Source organism: Lepisma saccharinum, chromosome 16 (assembly GCF_977018435.1).
Source record: "Lepisma saccharinum chromosome 16, izLepSacc3.1, whole genome shotgun sequence".
NCBI classification, from domain to species: Eukaryota; Metazoa; Arthropoda; class Insecta; order Zygentoma; family Lepismatidae; genus Lepisma; species Lepisma saccharinum.
Window position 1 is genome coordinate 7903925 of NC_139244.1, and position 20604 is coordinate 7924528.

The 20604-nt window shown below is 38.5% G+C and overlaps 1 protein-coding gene across 4 annotated transcripts in view; it reads right to left on the bottom strand.

The window, feature by feature from the left end:
* The window catches only part of MTA1-like (metastasis associated 1-like), a 101721-nt gene extending 82936 nt beyond the window's left edge, over nt 1-18785 (bottom strand). For 3 of the 4 annotated variants that reach the window (XM_083137652.1, XM_083137651.1, XM_083137650.1), the window contains exons 1-2: nt 18593-18784; nt 5756-5823 (exon numbers count right to left, since the gene is read on the bottom strand). In XM_083137652.1, the coding sequence (XP_082993778.1) occupies nt 5756-5823; nt 18593-18620 (96 nt within the window). In that variant the 5' untranslated portion in view covers nt 18621-18784. Of the gene's footprint in view, nt 1-5755; nt 5824-18592 lie in introns of all 4 variants that reach the window. The other variant, XM_083137653.1, reaches the window with a different exon arrangement.
* Nucleotides 18786-20604: the final 1819 nt, after the last annotated feature.

Here is a 20604-nt window from a genome sequence, read left to right on the forward strand (position 1 = left end):
AAGATAGATACACTCTATGTGATCAGAAATATTCGCACACACCGCGAAATGTGTGTTTATCATAGACGGTGACACAGTACTACCCATGTTGACCTCCAGAAACAGTCGAGTGTTGAAGAGGGTCGTACAGCGTAATCGTCAATCATCCATCACCACCATCACCCAGAAATTCCGAACTGCATCAGGATCTACTCCAAGCACCATTAGTGTTTGGTGCGGCAACTTGGTTTCCATGGCAGAGCAGCTACACTTAAGCCAAATATCACACAGGCAAATGATAAACACCGACTCGCATGGTGCAAGGAGCATCGAAACTGGACCATAGAACAGTGGAAAACTGTGTGTGGTGATGATTCACGGTACACAATGTGGCGATCCGATGGTAGGGTGTGCGTGTGGCAAACGCCTGGTGAACGACATCTACCAGCCTGTATAGTGCCAACAGTGAAATTCGGGGGTGGTGGAGTTAAAGTGTGGCCATGTCTCTCCTGGAAGAGGTTTGGTCCCCTTGTTGCTTTACGTGGCAATGTCACGGCACAAGCTTACATTGACATTTTAACAGCTTTCATGCTGCCTATCGTCGAAGACCAGTTCGGGGATGACTATTGTGTCTTTCAACCCAACCGAGAATCTGCCTATAGTGCAGGGCTTGTGGGGGAGTGGTTTGACGACAACGATGTCCCACTAATGGACTGGTCTGCATAGATTCCTGATTTGAATCCCATAGAACATCTCTGGGATGTTTTGGAATGCCGACTTGATGCTAGACCACACCGGCCCACATCGATGCCTCTTCTCATTTCGGCATCCCGCGAGGAATGGGCTGCCATTAGCCAGGAAACCTTCCGCCACCTGATTGAAAGTATGCCTGCGAGAGTCAAGGCTGTCCTCAAGGATAAGGGTTGGTCAACACCGTATTGACTGCCAGTGTTCCAGGTGCAGGCCAGCCCAAACTTGTACTTCATTTTCAGGTGGGTGTCTGGATACTTCTGATCACATAGAGTCGTATCAATCCATAGGATTATTCTTTATTTTATTTTAACTTTCTCTAGAAGCTTCAATTCACCAAGGTTCGTTCACTTGTTTACAACAGCTGTCCACTCCTCTCAGGAATTTGAATTATGCACAGTCGAGTGTTAAGCAGACTTCCTGATGTATTGAAGCTACAAGGTTTACAACAGGTAAACAAGTAGTACGCTGTTTACAACAATAGGAAGGTAAAAACTCGCGTACAGGAAGTCTCCACTGACAGGGGTTTAGAGGAGCAGAGAGACTGGCAAAGGACTCACTTTTCGAATTGATTGGAAACAGGGAGGAGGTCTTAGGAGAATTGGGAAGGAGAGGGGTAACCCAGACAGAACTGAACTAGCTAAGAAGCCTGGAGAAAGCAGTTTCATTGTAAACTTCGCTACTAATTCGATCATCCATTGTAAGTCTAGACAGGTATTTATCCTAATCCTTACCATGTATGATTCAGGTTCGAAAGTCATAAAATCCAACGAGTGACTATTTGCCCTTTCTAGTTGTTTAGTAAGGTATTCTATTTCAGTTGTGCCTCTTGCAGCCAAGCACCCAACTTGTCGTGATGACAAGTGCTCTCATCATTAATGAGGATGAATGATGATTAGCTACATCACCTATAAATCTATTGGGTGTTGCAGGTTCGATCCCATCATTCATTAGATTGAGATAGATTCAGATTATGATGACAGGGTAATGAAGTTTAAATTCTGTGTGGTTACAATGACGACAGGATTTTGTTATATAAGTGAATGAACAAGTACAAAAGGACACATGAATATGTTCTAATATTTGTGATGTGTTATAAGTAGGGCTCGGAAGTTGAAGACCTATAAATTGCCAAAAAAAGACCTATAAAAAGACCTCAAAATATAATAAAGGGACCTAAAAACTAAAAAAAGGATGTATAAATGTGATCCAAATTAATTAATTAATAACTTCAGTTTTAATTACATATTACCGTATTCTCGCGTCTATTAGCCGCACGCGTGTATAAGCCGCACCCCCTTTTTTGGCCTTAGATTTCAGGAAAATAAAATTTCTCGTGTATAAGCCGCACGAGTGACTTTTTTTTTTTTTGCGTAGGTAGCCAATTTCAAGTAAGTATTTTAAAAGTATTTTAACCTTTATTTTATTTAGCGCAATGATCTACATATTAATACCGTATCATTCAGTTTGAGTCCTCAAAGCCCTTATTCACTGTCGTTGCTGCTACTCGTTGAAATATTTTCTGCACAAGAGGTATTGTCATCTTCATCACTAACATCATCATCCCACAACATTTCATCCTGGGTACCAATCTAGGGCATTGGATATGCCGCACTTCAGAAAACCCTTCACAACTGTCTCAGACTTTACACTTTCCCATGCTGCCAGAATCCATTCACACACTTGCTTGACAGTCGGACGTTTGATCTTTCCTGTTGCTGTAAGCTCGTGGTTTCCTGCACTAATCCAGTCATTATACAGACGCCGGAACGCAGCTTTAAACGAGCGAATTACACAAACGTCTAGGGGCTGCAGTACAGACGTTAGACCCCCAGGAATCACAGCTACATCCGTTTTCAACTGTTGCAATTTTGTCTGTATTCTGTCTGTTAGGTGACCACGAAAGCTGTCCCACACCAGCAAACTCTTTTGCTTCAGCAAAACACCAGACCTTCTATTCCACACTTTGTCTATCCAGTCCAATACCAGTTCTTCTTCCATCCATCCTTTCTGCTGGGCACGTATGATAATACCCGGCGGAAATGTCTCCTTTGGCACGTTCTTACGCTTCAGCACAACATACGGTGGCAGTTTCCTTCCATCTGCAAGAACACCCAACATTACGGTGCATCCTTGTTTCCCTCCACCCGTGGTCTTGATCGATACGGTGTGCGAGCCTCTCGGTGCAACTGTGCTGGGCATAGGCATGTCCCAGTAAATATGTGTTTCGTCCGCGTTGCCGATCTGAGACAAGCTATAATCATTGGACTTTCGCATTCGAATCACGTATTTGTGAAATTTAACAATTTTCTGATCAAAGTCTGCAGGGAAACGTTGCGCAATTGTTGTCCTACGGCGAAGCGATAAACTTTTCCTACGCATAAAACGTGAACACCATCCCGCACTAGCTCGGAAAGCTTGACGACTGATGTCTAACTTTGAAGCTACTTCACGAGCTTGAAAACGTATCATGTCTACGGTTACAGCATAGCCAGCACTTCTCCTCTCATTTACTAAGGCCAAAACTTCTTCTTCTACCTGTGGAAATTTGGCTCCTTTTCCACGAAATGTCTTTCTCTTGCCACTTGTTGCAGCAAGTTGTTCCTTCTGATTTCTCCATCGACGAATGTTAGACTCGTCCACATCGTAATATCGCGCTGCAGATCTGTTGCCGTTTCCTTCAGCATATCGTATCGCTTGAAGTTTAAAATGAGCATCGTAGCTGATTCTTCTGCCAGACATCCTCCCTTTAATAGTACCAACCTTGACCTCAGGCCCACAACCTTCTTTAACAACTTCACTTTACTGAATGGTTTCCAGATCAATACGACAGTAAGGATGATTCGTGTTCAAAGATAAGATATTATCATATTGTTGCAAAAAAATATTTAAAGATAAGATATCATATTGTTGCAAAGCATGCTACAGATGCATTGTTGTTGGATTTGCTGTTAATGAATCCATTATGTGATAAAGATAACAAATCAACGTATGTATTTTAGTATCCTAGTAGTAGCTGCACTTTCTTTCATTCGCGTGTATAAGCCGCACATGCTTTTCTTATCATTCGCGTGTATAAGCCGCACCCCATTTTTTGGTCCACTTTTCGGGGAAAAAAGTGCGGCTTATAGACGCGAGAATACGGTAATGAATAAAAAAAATACAAAATTCTGGTGGTATGGAACACGCAGTGCGAAAAAACTGAAAGCTTCAAAACAAGATAAAGTTGCCATTTACAGCGCGACCTTCCAGACAAGTTACGGTTAGAAGACCTTGTACCGTACCTGCTTCAGTCGTCCAAAAATGTTTTTCTCTCGTTTCAGGAGTGGTTGAAATATATATATATATATATATTATTTCTTTACTACAGAAAGGATGTTTAAGAGGTGATAAACTGATGATGATTCAAATTGAGAATGGGCAGTAAAAATGTAGTCGAAAGAAGGTGAAGTTGCAAAAAAAAAGCCATTAAGACCTAAAAAAAGGCTTAAAAAGGACCAATAAGCCATAAAATGCCGAAAAAGGCAAAAAAGGACAAATAAAACCCACCTTTTTCTGGCCTACAATGACCCAAATTGAACATACATTATGTTGGGCCTCATCTTCGGACACTAGGAAAAAAAAGGATTTTTCCTCAACTTCCAAGCCCCAGTTCTAAGTAAGCAAAAAAATTTTTTTACCAACTCTGCCAAGCACCTTATCATTGTGTGTCGAATGAACGAAACATAGACTCCAATAGCTACTGTTATCTTGCTTCCTAGACAAGAGAGTCTGCTGCTGCTATTCTTAGCACATAGTTCTGCAATAGCCCTGAAACACTGAAATTGTAGGTTCCCATTGAGCACTGGGCCTGTGACTACTTGCACCCAAGGTGAGAGCACCAACCATTCAGCTCTGTGTGACCCTGGTTTAACCTTTATAGAGTATGGAACCTCCTAATGCTTTTACTTCCTCAGGATAGGAAGTTGACAAGCATGCTTTTCAAATAAATATTATGGGAAGGGAAACTTGGATATCCCCTTTCCAATAAACACACTTAGAAGAGAAGTTAAAATGAACACAAAAGCTCCTATTTGTGAGGCCTCTGTGCCCCCCGCATTAAACTAAAATGAATACAAAACTCTAAAATGTAGTACTGTTAGGGCCCTACAACTATACGCTGCACTCATATTGATAATCATTCAATAGTCCATTGCAAACACAGCATTTAATTGCATTATGCAATACTAAAAAAAAAAACAGATTGGTGGCAAATATTGAGGTACACTGTATAGATACAGTATTATCTCATTAATCCGGAATAACGGGGGGGGGGGGGATAAGTTGACCGGTTTAAAAAAAGTCTGGATTAACTGAAATAACCTAAAAGAACAGTAGAAAATGCATTAAAACTCAGTTTATAGCAACAAAACACATTCATTATGGTGTATTTAAAGGGCAAAGGCATAAATACACTATACAGTACAGTACAAAGTCTGCGGGAAACAGAATTTCATCAGTGGTTGACTGCCTTTTCTTTGGAAAGTTCTCTTGTTGACTTCTAGCCACATTTAAAACCTTGCATTCTGCTTTTTTTCCTTTGCTTGTCCAGCTTATCTGGGTCCGGATTAATGAGGTTTTACTGTATATGTCATAAAATCAAGAACAGTACTCTAAATGGGAATGAAACAAAGAGGGGGAGTTGTTTTATCTACTTTTTGTTTTGAACCCGGGACCGCTGGTTTCAAAGCACGATGTGCTAAACACTCTGCCAAAGATTTATACTGACTGCAAGTCCAGATGCCAGAGCCTTGCTGGTTTGTCAAAAATGCAGTCCAGGGTGTACTATGTGTTAATGGATGTTGACATTTTGGTGTCTTCAAAAATTGCCATCCCTTACATCCTGCACTAATAATAAACAAAAAGAGAAGAGTTGTAAGGTAAAACAAAATTCACCAGTCTGCACACTTTCAGTGATTTAACACACACACATTAGAGTACATTCCGTCACACATCTAAATGCAACAGAGTAGAAGTTAAACTTTACCTTGTTCAATTCTTCTATTCTTCGTATTTGATAGGGTGAAGTGGAAGAAGTTTCAAAGTACACGTAATCTGAAAAAGAAATGTAAGATCAGTAACAGAAAATATAAGCCATGAGCCAATTAAAATGCATTGACACTACACCTACATCTTACTTCTTATTATTTAAATGGTACACCACAGTAGAACGCAGTAAGACTTTTTGACGATTAACATGCATATTCAAAACAATATGAGAATCTCGTTGATTTGATACAAACAAGATTGGGACCATCAGCACCCCAAAGTGGCCAATATCATAAGCAGGAAATGGATTTATATGTAGTAAAAATGTGCTAAATCTTCTATATATATATATAAAAATGGATGTGTGGGGGTGTGTATATTTGTTTGTTCTGGCATAACTCTCGAACGCCTGGAGCAATTTCAACCAAACTTGGTACACATATCAATAGCAATCTGGAAAGAAATACTGTGGGGGTAAGACACACTTAGCACCCATAGGGGTAGGATGGGAAAGGATGACATGTAAAAATAATCAAGAACCACCGATATTAAATTCTGCACAGACAGACATCAATGACTCTATGCAATCCACACAACGATAGTGTTTCTCAGGTTGTCTAACATTCAGGCTGTGTTGCGAATAGAATCCATAGTTTTGGTGACACTCCTAATGCGGTTCAACTCCAAGTTCATCACCTATCAGCATGGGGGGGGGGGGTTAAAAATAAAATGCCACAAACGACCTAGATTAGTGTCGAATCCATACTTTTCAGAGTCGCTAAGCCAATTGGTAACATTCACGATCACATTTAATATTAGTTACATTTTACACTATAGTTAGAATTGATTATTTTCCTGTCTAATACAAGATTGGGATAAATAAATACCTGGGCAATGCTGGGCAATCAGCTAGTAAGTTAGTTATTTTTCCAAAATCTGAAGTTAAATATGGATATAAAATTAAAAAAATTTACCTTTTTAACAATACGTAAGACTATACATGGGCTACATAAAATACAGACTCGAATTTGTAACTATAACCATGACTGTCTTGAAGAGAAACCAGAAGCGAATCCCATGTGTGCACAAAACCATTGCTTCTGGCGCTGGTGTCGGGTACTTTACTACTAGCGAGGATACGGTTAGCAATTGGGACTCTCTTCCAACATTGCCAAAATAGCATTTGTAACAATCAGGAGCTGATGCTTGAGTCTTTATTCTCTATTGTTGACAACAATTGTAAATAAACAGGAATCTCAAGTGTTTTAGAATAGCAAAGGCAAACAGTTGGGAGGTGTAAAATTTAGGAGAAAAAAAACATTCTTCATCGGGTGACAGAAAACTTGTAATTAACACAATTGGAGGGTATAAAAAACGTTGCAAACTTTTGTATAAAGGGTGTCCCAAAAGTAACGCAGGATTTAAATTTCGCGCCATTTTATTCCAGTTGGGTTGGCAACGCTGTCTGAAGCACATGTTCTAGTAAGCACATTCCGGTAAGTAGTGAGTTAGTCGTGATGGAGAAATACACGATGCAGGAGCGCATAACTATCGTAAAAACATATTACAAATACGAACAAAGAGCGTTGTGCTGAAACCATGTGCAAATTACGTGGCGGGAAAATGCACCAAAAGGAATGACTGTGAAAAAGAGTGGTTCAAAAGTTTGAACAAACAGGTTCGGTGATGGACGACAAAAGAAGTGGCCATCCTCGTACCGGACGCTCGGCCGATAACATTGCTGCTGTGAGCGCTAGTGTCGCCGAGTGTTCGAGAACTTCAATTCGCCGCAGGTCTTTTGAGTTAGACATTTCGAGGAGCACCATGCAGCGGATTATGGTGAAAGACCTGCGTATGCACCCATACAAGATTCAGATGGCTCAACAGCTTAAGCCGCAAGACCATGTGAAGCGATGGCATTCGTCGATTGGGTCCTGAACAATCTGCAAGTGGATGGTGATTTTGCTAAGAAAATCATTTTCAGTGATGAGGCGCATTTTCATCTGGATGGGTACGTAAACAAGCAGACCTGTCACATTTGGGGCACGGAAAACCCTAGTGTTATTGAAGAAAAGCCGATTTATTCCCAATGAGTGTCTGTGTGGTGTGCACTTTGGTGTGGTGGAATTATTGGGCCGTACTTCTTTGAAAACGAGTAACTGTCAATGGTGTACGTTATCACGAGATGATATCAGCATTTTTGTGGCCTCAGGTGGAAGCCATGGACTTTGGCTTTGATGTTGATGAGGTGTTCTTCCAGCAGGATGGCGCCACATATCATGCAGCATGCGAAACCATTGAGTTGTTACAGCAAAGATTTCATGGGCGGCTGATTTCGCGCAACAGTGATCACAACTGGCCACCAAGGTCATGCGATCTTACACCGTGTGACTTTCATCTCTGGGGATTTGTAAAGTCCAAGGTTTACAGCAAACACATACCAACCATTCACGAACTTAAATAAGAAATCCGACGTGTTATCGCAACAATTGAGCCACAAGTTTGTGAAAATGTGATTGCAAATTTTGTCAAAAGATTGCGCGAGTGTCATATGAGACGTGGAGGACATTTGCCGGATATTATTTTCCATATTTAATCGGAGTGTTTACTCTTTCAAAGTATGTCACAACTTTGCCAATTCATGTATAAATAAAGGTTCATTTTGTAAATTTAAATCCTGCGTTACTTTTGGGACACCCTATATTTAACATCGCTTCGGACTTTGTCAGTTATTCACAAGAAATTTGCCCAACTCTTTCGGTCACACGGGGACATATAGTTATTGCGTGAATAATATGAAAAAACAACTAAAATATGAGCAAAACATAATGTATGTACAAATATGGAAAATAAAAACAGAATTTTTAAACTCAACATGCAATGATGCTCATAAATAATACAAAATATAACTGATTTCAGCTACATACATAAACAGTATTTACATACAGTATAAATCCATTCCCTGATCATAAGCAACTTCTGAACTTGGATGAATGATCAGAAACCCTCAACCCCCCCCCCCCATTTCCCAAATGGTTTTAAGTCCACATTCTGCCTAGGAAGGCTAATCAGGACTGGACCTACAGTTTAAAGTGGAATCCGAACCACCTGTGCCTCCACCCAAATGCGGATGGAGGAAATAGCTTGGGGCTATGCTTTCTGCCTTGCTACATGTTTATCTCTCGCTACCATAAATCACTGCAAAAACTGTTGGAAAAAGTTGTGCAGAATTGAGCAAAATACACCACCAACAGACTTCTTGCAAGAATTGTCAACGTCAGCATCTTGATGGCAATAGTCACGTCAGACATGTTTGGGAGGAAGATACAGATCTGGTTTCTATATTTCTGACCACCAGCTTAAGGCGAAATCACATGGAACTGGATTTCCAGTAGGAATGCCCTAGTTGATGCTGGACTGGCTACCTTGAAAGAAATCATGTCCGTCTGGCTGGCTGCTTGACTGGTTTCGAAGAATAGGCTATGTTCTAATTGCAACTGGCTTTCCCTGCTGGATTTTGTGGAACAGCCAATCAGAGGGAAAGTTTTTGTCTGTGGTTTCAGATGGTTTTTTTTTCGATACAGAGATGATTTGCATTCATATTCATTAACATTTATTAATTTATCCAAAATGATGAGACTTGTATGCGACAAATGTGATTAGCTGATAATGAATGAATCCTGCGAATCTCATGTATGAATATGCATACTAGAGTTCATTAAAACGATTGTTCAGTACGAATTGATCATCATATTTTCTTCCTAGCCAATTTCTAGTCCACCCTTTTCTTGTGATTATTTAAATTTTTATTAACAGCAGTAGCTACTCTCATAGAATGTTCTTCAAATCGCTCATCCATCTTTTTAGCTTGTCTGCTCTTGGTGGTTTCACCAATTCCTTCCTCCCGTACCAAAGTAGTTATTGGACTATATCACAAATTCACTTATTTTCCTGTAAAATATTGAACAACCCAAACACTTTTATGTGCACTAGACTCCCCACACCTTGTCGATCATGCCTTATGCGCATCATTGTTATACTCGTGACTAATGGCATGCTAGGAACAACCAAATCAAGCCACATGTTTCGGTCATAATGACCAACATGGCATGATTGGTGTGGACCAGTTTCGGTCACTATGGCAGAGAACATGTTAACTTTAAGGAATATGCATGTCCAAGTAATTACATCCATAACAGAATGTCCATGTAATTACACAAATTCTTATATTAAAGGTACTTTTTTATTTGTTCAATATTTTGACACATACACATGCCTTTGTCAAGAGCAAAGAATACTTGAAAATGTAAGAGTGCACAATGCTTCTATGATGCATTATTAAAAATTCTGATTGCTTTGCAACTTCTCAAACAATGTATAATATTTTTACTGGATATGTTTAAAATGGCTTACATCTAATGCTATTCCAATCCTGATTGTATTGCAACAATGTTACATTTGTACATCATGCTTTGCTCTTGACACATACAAAGGTTGGTCAAAAAGTAATGCACAATCCACTGTATCTCGGGAATGGTAAGGACTAGGGAAATTAAATTTTGTAGGTAGAAGCATTGGTCCTTTACCACTTAACCAACACCTAATTTATATTTCCTGAGGCCAGAGTTACGTGCAACGGACATCAAGTTGCATCACAATAACGCATGACCGCATGCTGCAATCATGACAGTTCAGAAGATTAGCCAGCTGGGATGGACAGTGGTGCCACAACCCCCATACAGTCCTGACCTAGCACCATCGATTTCTATCTGTTTGGACGACTGATTGCTCATCTGAGTGGGAAACAGTTTGGAGATGACAACGAGCTCATTGCGTGTGTGAAAAAGTGGTATAAAGACCAAGCTCAAGAGTTTTACGAAAGTGCATTCGTGTCATGGAAACAAAGATGGCTGCAGTGCAGTGAAGCACATGAATCATACGTTGAGTGACCAAAGGACCAATGCTTCTACCTACAAAATTTAATTTCTCTAGTCCTTACCATTCCCGAGCTACAGTGGATTGTGCGTTACTTTTTGACCGACCTTTGTACATGTGTATGTGTGTCACAACACTGAATAAGTAAAAGAAGTACAACACACAAAAATCTCATAATAGTGTTTAATACATTGCACATCAATTGTTACTAAAGAAACTAGAATTAAGGATTCCAATACATCATGCTCTACACACACACACACAAAGAATATACAACAATCAATCAATCCCAGATCAAATAGGATGTAATGTGAACCCAAGTGTCCAGTAATGCTCTGACTTTAGAACTGTGCAAAAAAAAACATTTGAAACCAAGGAAATAATTGTCAATTTACATTTGAACCGTGTTTATTCCAACCCGTCACCTTCTCCGCAATCACTCGACTGTTTCTCTGTCAATCTGAAATGAGGAAAATGACAGCATGCTGGAGAGTGAGGAGTGAACGTAAAGCGGAGAATGGCGATTATGCACAAGAAGTTCATTTTGCACAATTCCACTGTTCAACGGATGCAGGAACAGTGACAGCTAAGAAGTAAGTTGTTACATCTGTAAATTTAGATGCTGAGGTCTTTTTTCATCTTTACTTTTTTTTCTTGTAAATAAAGACTGTAAAGGAACTGCATAGGTAATAATGCAAACTAGCCTAATCTATACAGGCATTTTCAAAGGAAGAATGGCTTTAAAAATGAATGCATGTAGAGATTACAAAAGTGAAGACATATAAACCAACACAACTCAATATGCCTAAACTACATTCACAAGCATTTCCCTATTTTCACCCATAAAACACAAAATCTGTGGAATAAGTAAAAGAGACTTGAGTTCAGATTGTGTAATGATGTTCACAAATGAATTGAAGTCCTCTTAATGCTCAGATAGGCTAATCAGGACAAGACCTACAACTTTTGATCCAAACATCGTGCAATGTACTTCCAAAGGGAAACGTCAATACTATCCCACTGGAAAGAACCTTTTGCAAGTTATACAGGCAAAAATGTAGAATACAGGAAACATGTGTGGAGGTACGTTTTGAATATTGAAGAAACTAACTTGAACCTTTTAAAATGGTAGATAAATTCATAAGATTTTGTATATTTTTCTGCCACTTGTGTCTAATCACGATGATGAAGATGAGTGATGATACGATGAAAATCATGAATCACTCACAAAGAACACCTATGACCTGGTCAGGATAGAAACATAGGACCCCTGGCATCACAGAATGCTGCGATAACCACTCCACCATGGAGGTTGACAGAAATTGGCGAGAAATTTATATTGTAAAAAAAATATATATTTTTATTTGATTTGGTGTTTTAAGTCCACTTTATGCACAGTAAGGCTAATCGGGACTGGACCTACAGTGTATAGTGGGATCTGAACCACTATGTGCCTCCACCGGGTATCGAAGCCGGGACCCCTCGATTACAAGGCAACGACACTACCACTGCTCCATCGGGGAGGCCCGTATATTGTGAAAAGTAGGTTCCACAAATGACCACACTCGTCAGCCATCTTGTCTGAAACTTCTTTCATGTTCAAATACTAAGGGAATCAAATTCTAAGTACATAAATAAGTACACTGTAGGCATGCTAAGGGCATGAAACCTCACTTGCCTAGCCTGATGATAAAGGAACTTGGGTATAATTTCCCAAAATAAATTACTGGTTCAGATGGCAGCACTAATCAATAACTTAGACAAGGGTCAACAAATGGTCGCTCTTTGAGAAAGGTATGGGAGTAGAAAAGTGTTCCGACAAGAAATAGACGGTAATATGCAGGGAACGGATTTATAGGTAGTAAAAATGTGCTAAATATGTAATACATATTTAGTAATTTTCACCAAAATTTGGAGTTAAATATGGACTTAAAATTGTAAAAGTTTACCTTTTTAATAATGTAGGATGCTACATAAAATACAGTATGCTTACGTTGACATTAATTACAAAACAACACAAAATGTGTTTTAATTTTCAGTTTCCAAAACAATTAATAACAAAATCTTGTTGTAGGTGTTCGAACGTGAATTTCCTTCTGTTGTCTCTTAAGAATATCACAAAAAGTAATAGTAGTGTATTTCATACTTGTCCGTTATTCGCAAGAAATTCGCCCAATTCTTTTGGTAACACACGGGCATGTAGTTATTGTGCAAATACGGAGAATATGTTGAGAAATGTCCTGAAGTATGGAAATAATATGTAAAATATGAGCCAAGACCTAATATATGTACAGATATGAAAAATAAAAAAATGTCCAGTCTACATGACATGATGCGCAAAGATAATACAAAATATAACTGATTTCAGCTTTATACATAAATATGTATTTACACATAAATCCGTTCCCAGGTAATATACATTTTGCCAAATGCTTTGATGTAGAGTACGTGCATGTATAGTGGAGAAATTGGATTCAGAATCAGAAGTTGGACTCAAGCAGAATACATAGAAAGAATATACATAAGGAAGGGTTAAGGAATCCATATATAAAACTCAAAACATGAGTCTTTACATACCACACACAATGGGGATTTAGCATGTGTACCAATATGAAATGTCACACAGTGCTCAATTTACAATGGAATCCAAACCCCCGTGCAATGTGCCTTCACCAGAGATCAAACACAGGACCCCATCATTAAAATGTGACAAAATCAGGGAGTAGTGAATCTTAACATGCAAACATTAATGTACCTAACTGAATGTAAATAACTTACTTCGAGGTAGGATCAGGAGGAAAAAATAAATGTATAACGGAAGCAGCACAGCAGCCGCAAGCCGAACTTCACCCACGAATAAAGAGTTTCTAATTCTAATACAGACAATTGACATTTTTTATTGTGTATATGTGACAAGACATTAGACCTGCACAAAACGCTCTCCTTATTGACTTGGTGTTTTAAGTCCACTTTATGCACAGTAAGGCTAATCGGGACTGGACCTACAGCTTAAAGTGGGATCCGAAACACTATGTGCCTCAACCGGGTATCGAACCCGAGACCCCTTAATTACAAGATGACAACGCTACCACTGCATCATCGGGGAGGCCACTTTGCTTATTGAAAATAATATATTAATATCAGATGCTACTCACTTGTAGCTCCCTAATTTCCTCTCGATGGTGGTGGCCACCGGTCCCATACACAGGCCGAAATCTCGGGAGAAAAGTCATTACGCTTCTCGCAGGAGACTCAAACCTGCACGTGACCCATAGCTGGAGCCCACATCCCACGGACATGTTATGGGTCCAGCAGATCGGCACAGACGAAACAACTGCATGTATTTAATAAAAGGTCCCTCTGTTATTCAAATGATGTCCGAGAGATGTCACAGAAATATTTGACGGAAAGTTATTAGCTATCCCCTCAACTCCCCTAGGTTCTTAAGTCTCTATTAAAACCTAGAATGAAACAAAGGGGCAATCTCTTCATTTTACATGTGCCTGTTCTACATTATATGAATTGGCTACATGGCTAAATGAGCATTCCAATGATCAGGGGTAGACAAATACAGGATGATTCGACACCATGGCACCAGAATTGTCAAATTCAGTATTAAAACATATTTATTTTTTAATATCTCAAATTCCCTTGCAGACATTTTTATTACCATTCTTTAAAAATAATAAGTACAGTATATGTTTTTGTTGTTTGTGCATTTTCTGTACCACATGTATCATTAAATCAGAACAATAAACATAAAATTATTTTTTTTTGCACTGTCAGCCATTTATTAGAATGTATTGCATAGTTATTCACATTGTTACCGGTAGAGGCATGTATATAGTTCTCTAGAAAGGGCACCGTGCTGTTGATCCACTTTATCCCATCGAGAATTAAGTTTTTTTTTTATTAATCAACAGATTTGGACATTTTATGTAATATAAAATTGGTTCCAGCATGCAGAAAACACAAATAACGGAGTTATTTGATCCCAAAGTACAACATGTGTAAGTAAAAACATGCCATTTCGGAGTACTCTTCCAGCTTATTAGTAAAAAAAAGTGTGTATGCACACTGTAACATGCAACAGAGAATGTCGGGAATTGATATCAGTCTCAATCCTAACCTTACACCATAAAGTTATAGATACTGTTGTGGAATGTCATGTTGGGTGCTATATTCAATTCCACGAAGCATTTGGGCTATTCTACTGCAAAGTAAGGTAACAGACATAGTTTACTTCGTATTTCCGCAAGCTAAAAACAACGAAAAATGTTCAATGCAAAACATTTCACTTTCTCAAGGGGGTAGAGAGGGTCAAGGGTACCTTTACTTTATATATTCCATAATTTATGTTTTAGGTCTGACAATAATAATCCACTAACATAATGCTTACGATAGTAGGTTAAGCAGATTTTGTTGTGTTGCCTTAGTGGAGTAGGTTTTATTGTCTTATTTTCTGTTGTGTGCTTTCTTCTTCTTGCATATAACAATTTTAAGGAAGACAAAACACAGTTCCACATTGTAAAATTCACAATTGCAATAAATACACAACTCTGCATTGTCAGAATTATTCTCTATTAACTTCAAACGTTATTTTGCATTCATTTCAACAGTTTCAAATACTTTCCTTGTCCTCCTGTGCACCTTGTGAAAATCATCCAACATTTGGAAGTTATACCGAAGAGGTTACATATACAAAGTAGTTGTTTTAAGGAAGAACACACTATCATATCAGACATCAGGTAAGTTTGCAAAACTTAATGTCAAATATTTTATTTTATATCACATTTCTGACACATTCTGCTTATCACAGCAATAATGCTCACAATCCCACTTCAGAAATGGAATGTATATATTGTTGATAACACCACACAAAATGTTCATGAGCATCAGTAAATGAATGGATGCATAAATTCAACCAAAATAAGGAGGGGAAATGGTCACAAGGATGAGTTCCACATACTCTTGTATTAACCTGTGATCGGTCGCGGTTGAGTGCCATACTCACTTTAAATTATAATGAAGTGCAGTATTTAAAATATTGGCCTGTGGTCTCTCTAGCTGACTTTTAGAGTTTCACGAGCGGCCTGATCACATTTTTATGAGATTACGTAAACAGCATTATTAGAAAGACCACGTTACCCCCACACCCCCTATACGCCTTCATGGCGTGGTGCTAAGCACAGGGGAGCACTTTACCTTTTACCTTTTTTATGTTGTGGAAATAGTGTTGTCAGAGTGAGTGCAGAGCTCTAATGCAACCGATTACGTTATATATTTCTTTATTTACATTTGTGCATTATTTAGTCAGTATGTCTATCCTGTTTCTATTGAGTTTTCATACCTATATGTACTTGTCGTGAATAGAAAATTCGAAAAGTGTTGCAGTGATTTTATATCATATCAGATTTCTGGAGATCAGATAGAACTACCTCAGAGGAACATGCGCTTTTAGTTAACGATGACACTTGTTGGCTTTGACGATATATACTATGCTGTTTGAAAACAAATAAATATTTTGAAACAAAAATGTAATGAATAAGAAGGATTATAATAAACAGATCATTACAAGTACAAAAAATAAATGTAAAAAAATTAAAATATGGTGAAATATACCTGAAAAGCAAGGGTGAGGGCTACGCTCACCCGCGACCGATGGTGTGGCTCGAGTGAGTGCAACCGATTGCGGGTTAAGATACAATGTTACTACTAGAGTCACTTTGTTTGTGGCGTGTAAAATCTTTAAATTAAAGTATATAACAGCAGAGATGTTGTGGTAAGAGTCTAGTTTACGTCCTTTTCCTAAGGAATACGTGTCAAATATCGTTGGAAAGGTTATTTTATAAGGAATTCAACAAAGTAAATCCCAAGACGAGGAAAAATTTCCTGGAGGAGAAAATCGAGAAAAACCGATGTTGTCCGGATATGCGTGATTGAACGTAGTGAGGACATTTTTCGATGATGAAGCACATATTTAGGGGTGAAATGAGCACTAATGGAACCTAACCTAACCTCGTAGGCATACCTCGTTCCCATGAATGGTTAGTGACAGAAACTGTAAAAAGAAAAACTTACTTACTCTATGGATGCCGGAGCGCCGGCTGTCTGCTAGCATGGTTTTGTAAACGGGCAAGAAGGAGTGCGCAAGAAAGACGTAAACGGGTAAGAAGGAGTGGGCAAGAAGGACGTAAACTAGACTCTAGCCGATGTTGTAAGGGACTTTTTCACTTATTCAGCTAGCCTGCATTTAGGACCTTCCTCTAAGAAATTAACAAGCAGAGGCTAATTACATACATCTAGATTTTTATGCAACCTCTGCATCTCTTGTTTACAAACAATTACATGTGGTCTACTGCCTGAAAATGTAACCCTGCTGAAAATTTTGTCTACTGTTTTTAGCAGATCTATAGGTGTTTTGAAACATCTACTGTGTTTAGATATTCAAACAGATATAAATAAAAATTGTTATTAAGGATGAATGAAATGTAATACTTATAGTCACCATTTTAAGCTAAAAACACTACATACATATTAAATATAATACTGAAGAAGTTATTTTTACTTGTAAAATTTCTCTAGTGTACTGTTTTCAGTAGATCTATAGGTGTTTTGAAACATCTACTGTGTTTAGATTTTCAAATAGATATAAAAACAAATTACTCAAATTTTAAATCAGGAGGAATTAAAAGTTATATTTACAGCCAACATGTTGAGTTACGCATACTGTATACAATGCTATTACATGTAATACTAAAGAGAATATTTCACTTGTATTTCTTCTACTGTACATGTACAGTAGACATACTGAACTTGTTCAATAGGAAAACATTGAGTTTCGGTAATATCCGAGACACATAGAAGAGTACAGTAGATAACAGTAGAAATTTCCAGCAGGGAGGTGAATTGCAAATATACAATGAATTAATTTTCCTTTGTGTTACATTCGTACTGTTTATCGCTATTATTTATGTTTGGGGTAGGTTAGGATAGAATCCTTTTTGTCAATGAAAAAGGGCAGTAACGAAGTCCACACGTCTAACATTACTATTAGCATACTTTTCTCAACCAGAGAAGCTTGTAACATTATCACCAAAGCATCGATTTCCTTTTTATTTAACACTTATCGCCACGTTTTTATTGAAAAAGATATGTTGTCTTTTATTCGTAAATACTACAAAACGTGCTTAACACTTAACATATCAATATATTTTAATTGATTGGTTAAGCTTTCAAACTTGCTCCATCCTAACAAAAACAAGGTACATGAACTCTTATTTATCCAGGTGTATCATTTATAACTAGTGGGAGATATTAATTAACATAATAAAGTCCTCTTTAACTGTTTCATCGTTAACCAGAATGTAGATATTTACTTTGTTCGTAGAGAGAAGGAATAAAACTTGCTGTGCCCATGGTATCAAGCATGCTTTTGATGTGCCGCCAGAATTGTATCAACAAAAGTGATATCCCCTTCCCCTAACCATTTCATGAAAGGAATCGCGGGCTTACACCATGTGTTGCTGTGACAAATTTACTATTTTTCTTTATTGTACATAATGTGTTCCCATTTCTGATTTCCTTCCATAACAATTGCTAAAACCAAGTTTTCCAAATAATGTTCAACCGCGTCACGCCCGCAATCAAACTATTAATGAATAAGAAAATGTAGTTCCTCAATATACTTCTTTCTAACGCTGTATCTATAATGGCAAAAATTTGTCTGGATGCATCTTCTCTAAGAACTAGCTTATACGGAGTTGTATATAGTTCGAACAAATTTACAAAATACAGTATTTATTGATAATAAAAATCTGACATATTCATACGCATCTTGCGCTCAACACACACAGCCGGTCTTGCTATTTAAAACTTCTGATAACAAATTAAACCTTACCTCCGACTCTGTACATATTTGCTGTCATGGTGCACTACGCGTTATCCTTGAGCACCTTATAGAGCCACTATAACTACCACTGACAACATTTAAGTCTTTGAGCACATGCAAATGTATCTCGATCACAGTTTCTCGGTATCAACAACTCGCCATTTTCTCTCCTCTCCTGCTTGTCTTCCTGTTCAATCCGGTGACGTCACACACCACAGTCCTTCGGCGTACTTCGGAAATAAGCCGCTACACAAAGCCGAATTAGCATCATTGCACACTGACCCCATCATTGTCAACAAAGGTCAGAAAACCCTATCATCATTGGTGTCTAAGGAAAGCTCTTGTTCTCCTCTATCATTATATGTAACTATATCTGCACATAGTGACAATCGGTCGGTTTAAAGAGAAGAAAGGACTTACGCGGTTTTTGCACCAAAGTCAGTGATCTGTCCCGAGGCGCGAGTTTCCAGATGTTCTGTTTCTAAATCTGGCGACAGATTGTTGAAAAAAAAAGAAAGGCAGACAATTTCGCTCTCTATGGTTAGCCTTGGTTCAATGGCAACTGGACTGTCATTGCATACTTATTGTAGGTCATCTACCTTATATTTACCATTTCATTTGCAAGTTGACACTCATTCTTAATTACACCCAGTAGCGTAATTGCCTTATATTCTTCGCAAAGTCAAAAATCATTGTCAACAAAGTCATTTCTCCAGTCAGCTGGACAAAGCGCCTAGAAAATAGTTATTGTCACTAAGCGCTCTTAAAAAAAAGAGCGCAAATTGACTTTGTCCCGACAACAATATAATTTCGCAAAGGTAATTCACGATTAGAGATTAGTCTAAGTCTAACTTTTAAATAGGATTCGAACTATAGACATTTATGTCCCTATTCGGATTCGAACCTCGAACACTCTCTTCCTTACTACTATTCCCAAGGATTCCAGGCGGATTAATGACCTCTTGTAAAAGCGGATGACTCCTTTTTTGTTGTCGCTAGGTTCATTGTTTTACTGTTAGTTTTGGGCATTGCCTCCAGAGGTGATCGCTTAATTTTAGACCTTAAAGGGGGTGGATCACTGTTTACTCTTATGTTTATTGACGATTTGTTGTTAGATTTACTACACTTTTGGGAGGGTTTCGACCGACTGAGAACATCACTAATTTTTCACAGTTTTTTGTTATTTTCAGATGGCATGGGGCTTTCGCCCCACTGGTACTCTCCTTAGGCCACATAGAACACTGACGTAACGCTGTAGCACTGGCAATTGTTAGAAAGTCCTTGCGAGAACTTACCACTAATCTGAGGGGCATTGCAACGACGCAATGGAGCAAATAATCACATAGCTAATGTGTATCATTTGCAAGTCCCGTTACAAAATTTGATCGAATCGAACACCATTATATCATGGAACTTCACTGTTGAGATTCACTTCGTTAAAATCTGACGAACATCCAAAATAGCCTAGTGGTTAACGCTGCTGCTTTGTAGTCAAGCGATTCTGAGCAGTACCGACACCAGAGTAAAAATTGTAAGATATTAAGATACCATAGGCGTGCGCACGGGAGGGCAAGAGGGGCAATTGCATCCCTAATCATGGACGTCCGCAATTTTTTTCCGCGGAGGGACAAGCAAGGTATTTTTCCAAGAGGCATATTACCCCTATAATAGTGTTGCCTTCCTCAAAAAAAACACTTGAATTTGAAATTACCACATTCATGTAAATTACTATGACGAAAATCAAATTATGCGTGTGAAACATATACTTTTAGGTTGACATTCGATTTCTGAGGGGCAGGGTGGCCATCCTTACCCCCCCCCCTCCTTTCAGACGTCCATGTCCCTACATTCACCTAGAAATTTAGTGTAGAGGAATCTTATCTCCGTTATTAAACAATATTATACTCTTAAAGAAAATTAAGTATTGTCAAGTCGATTAAAGTTCAAAGCAACTACGGAAGAAGGAGGTGCAGTGGTCCAACTACAGGGGGCAACCCCAACCATGGACGGAAATCAATTCT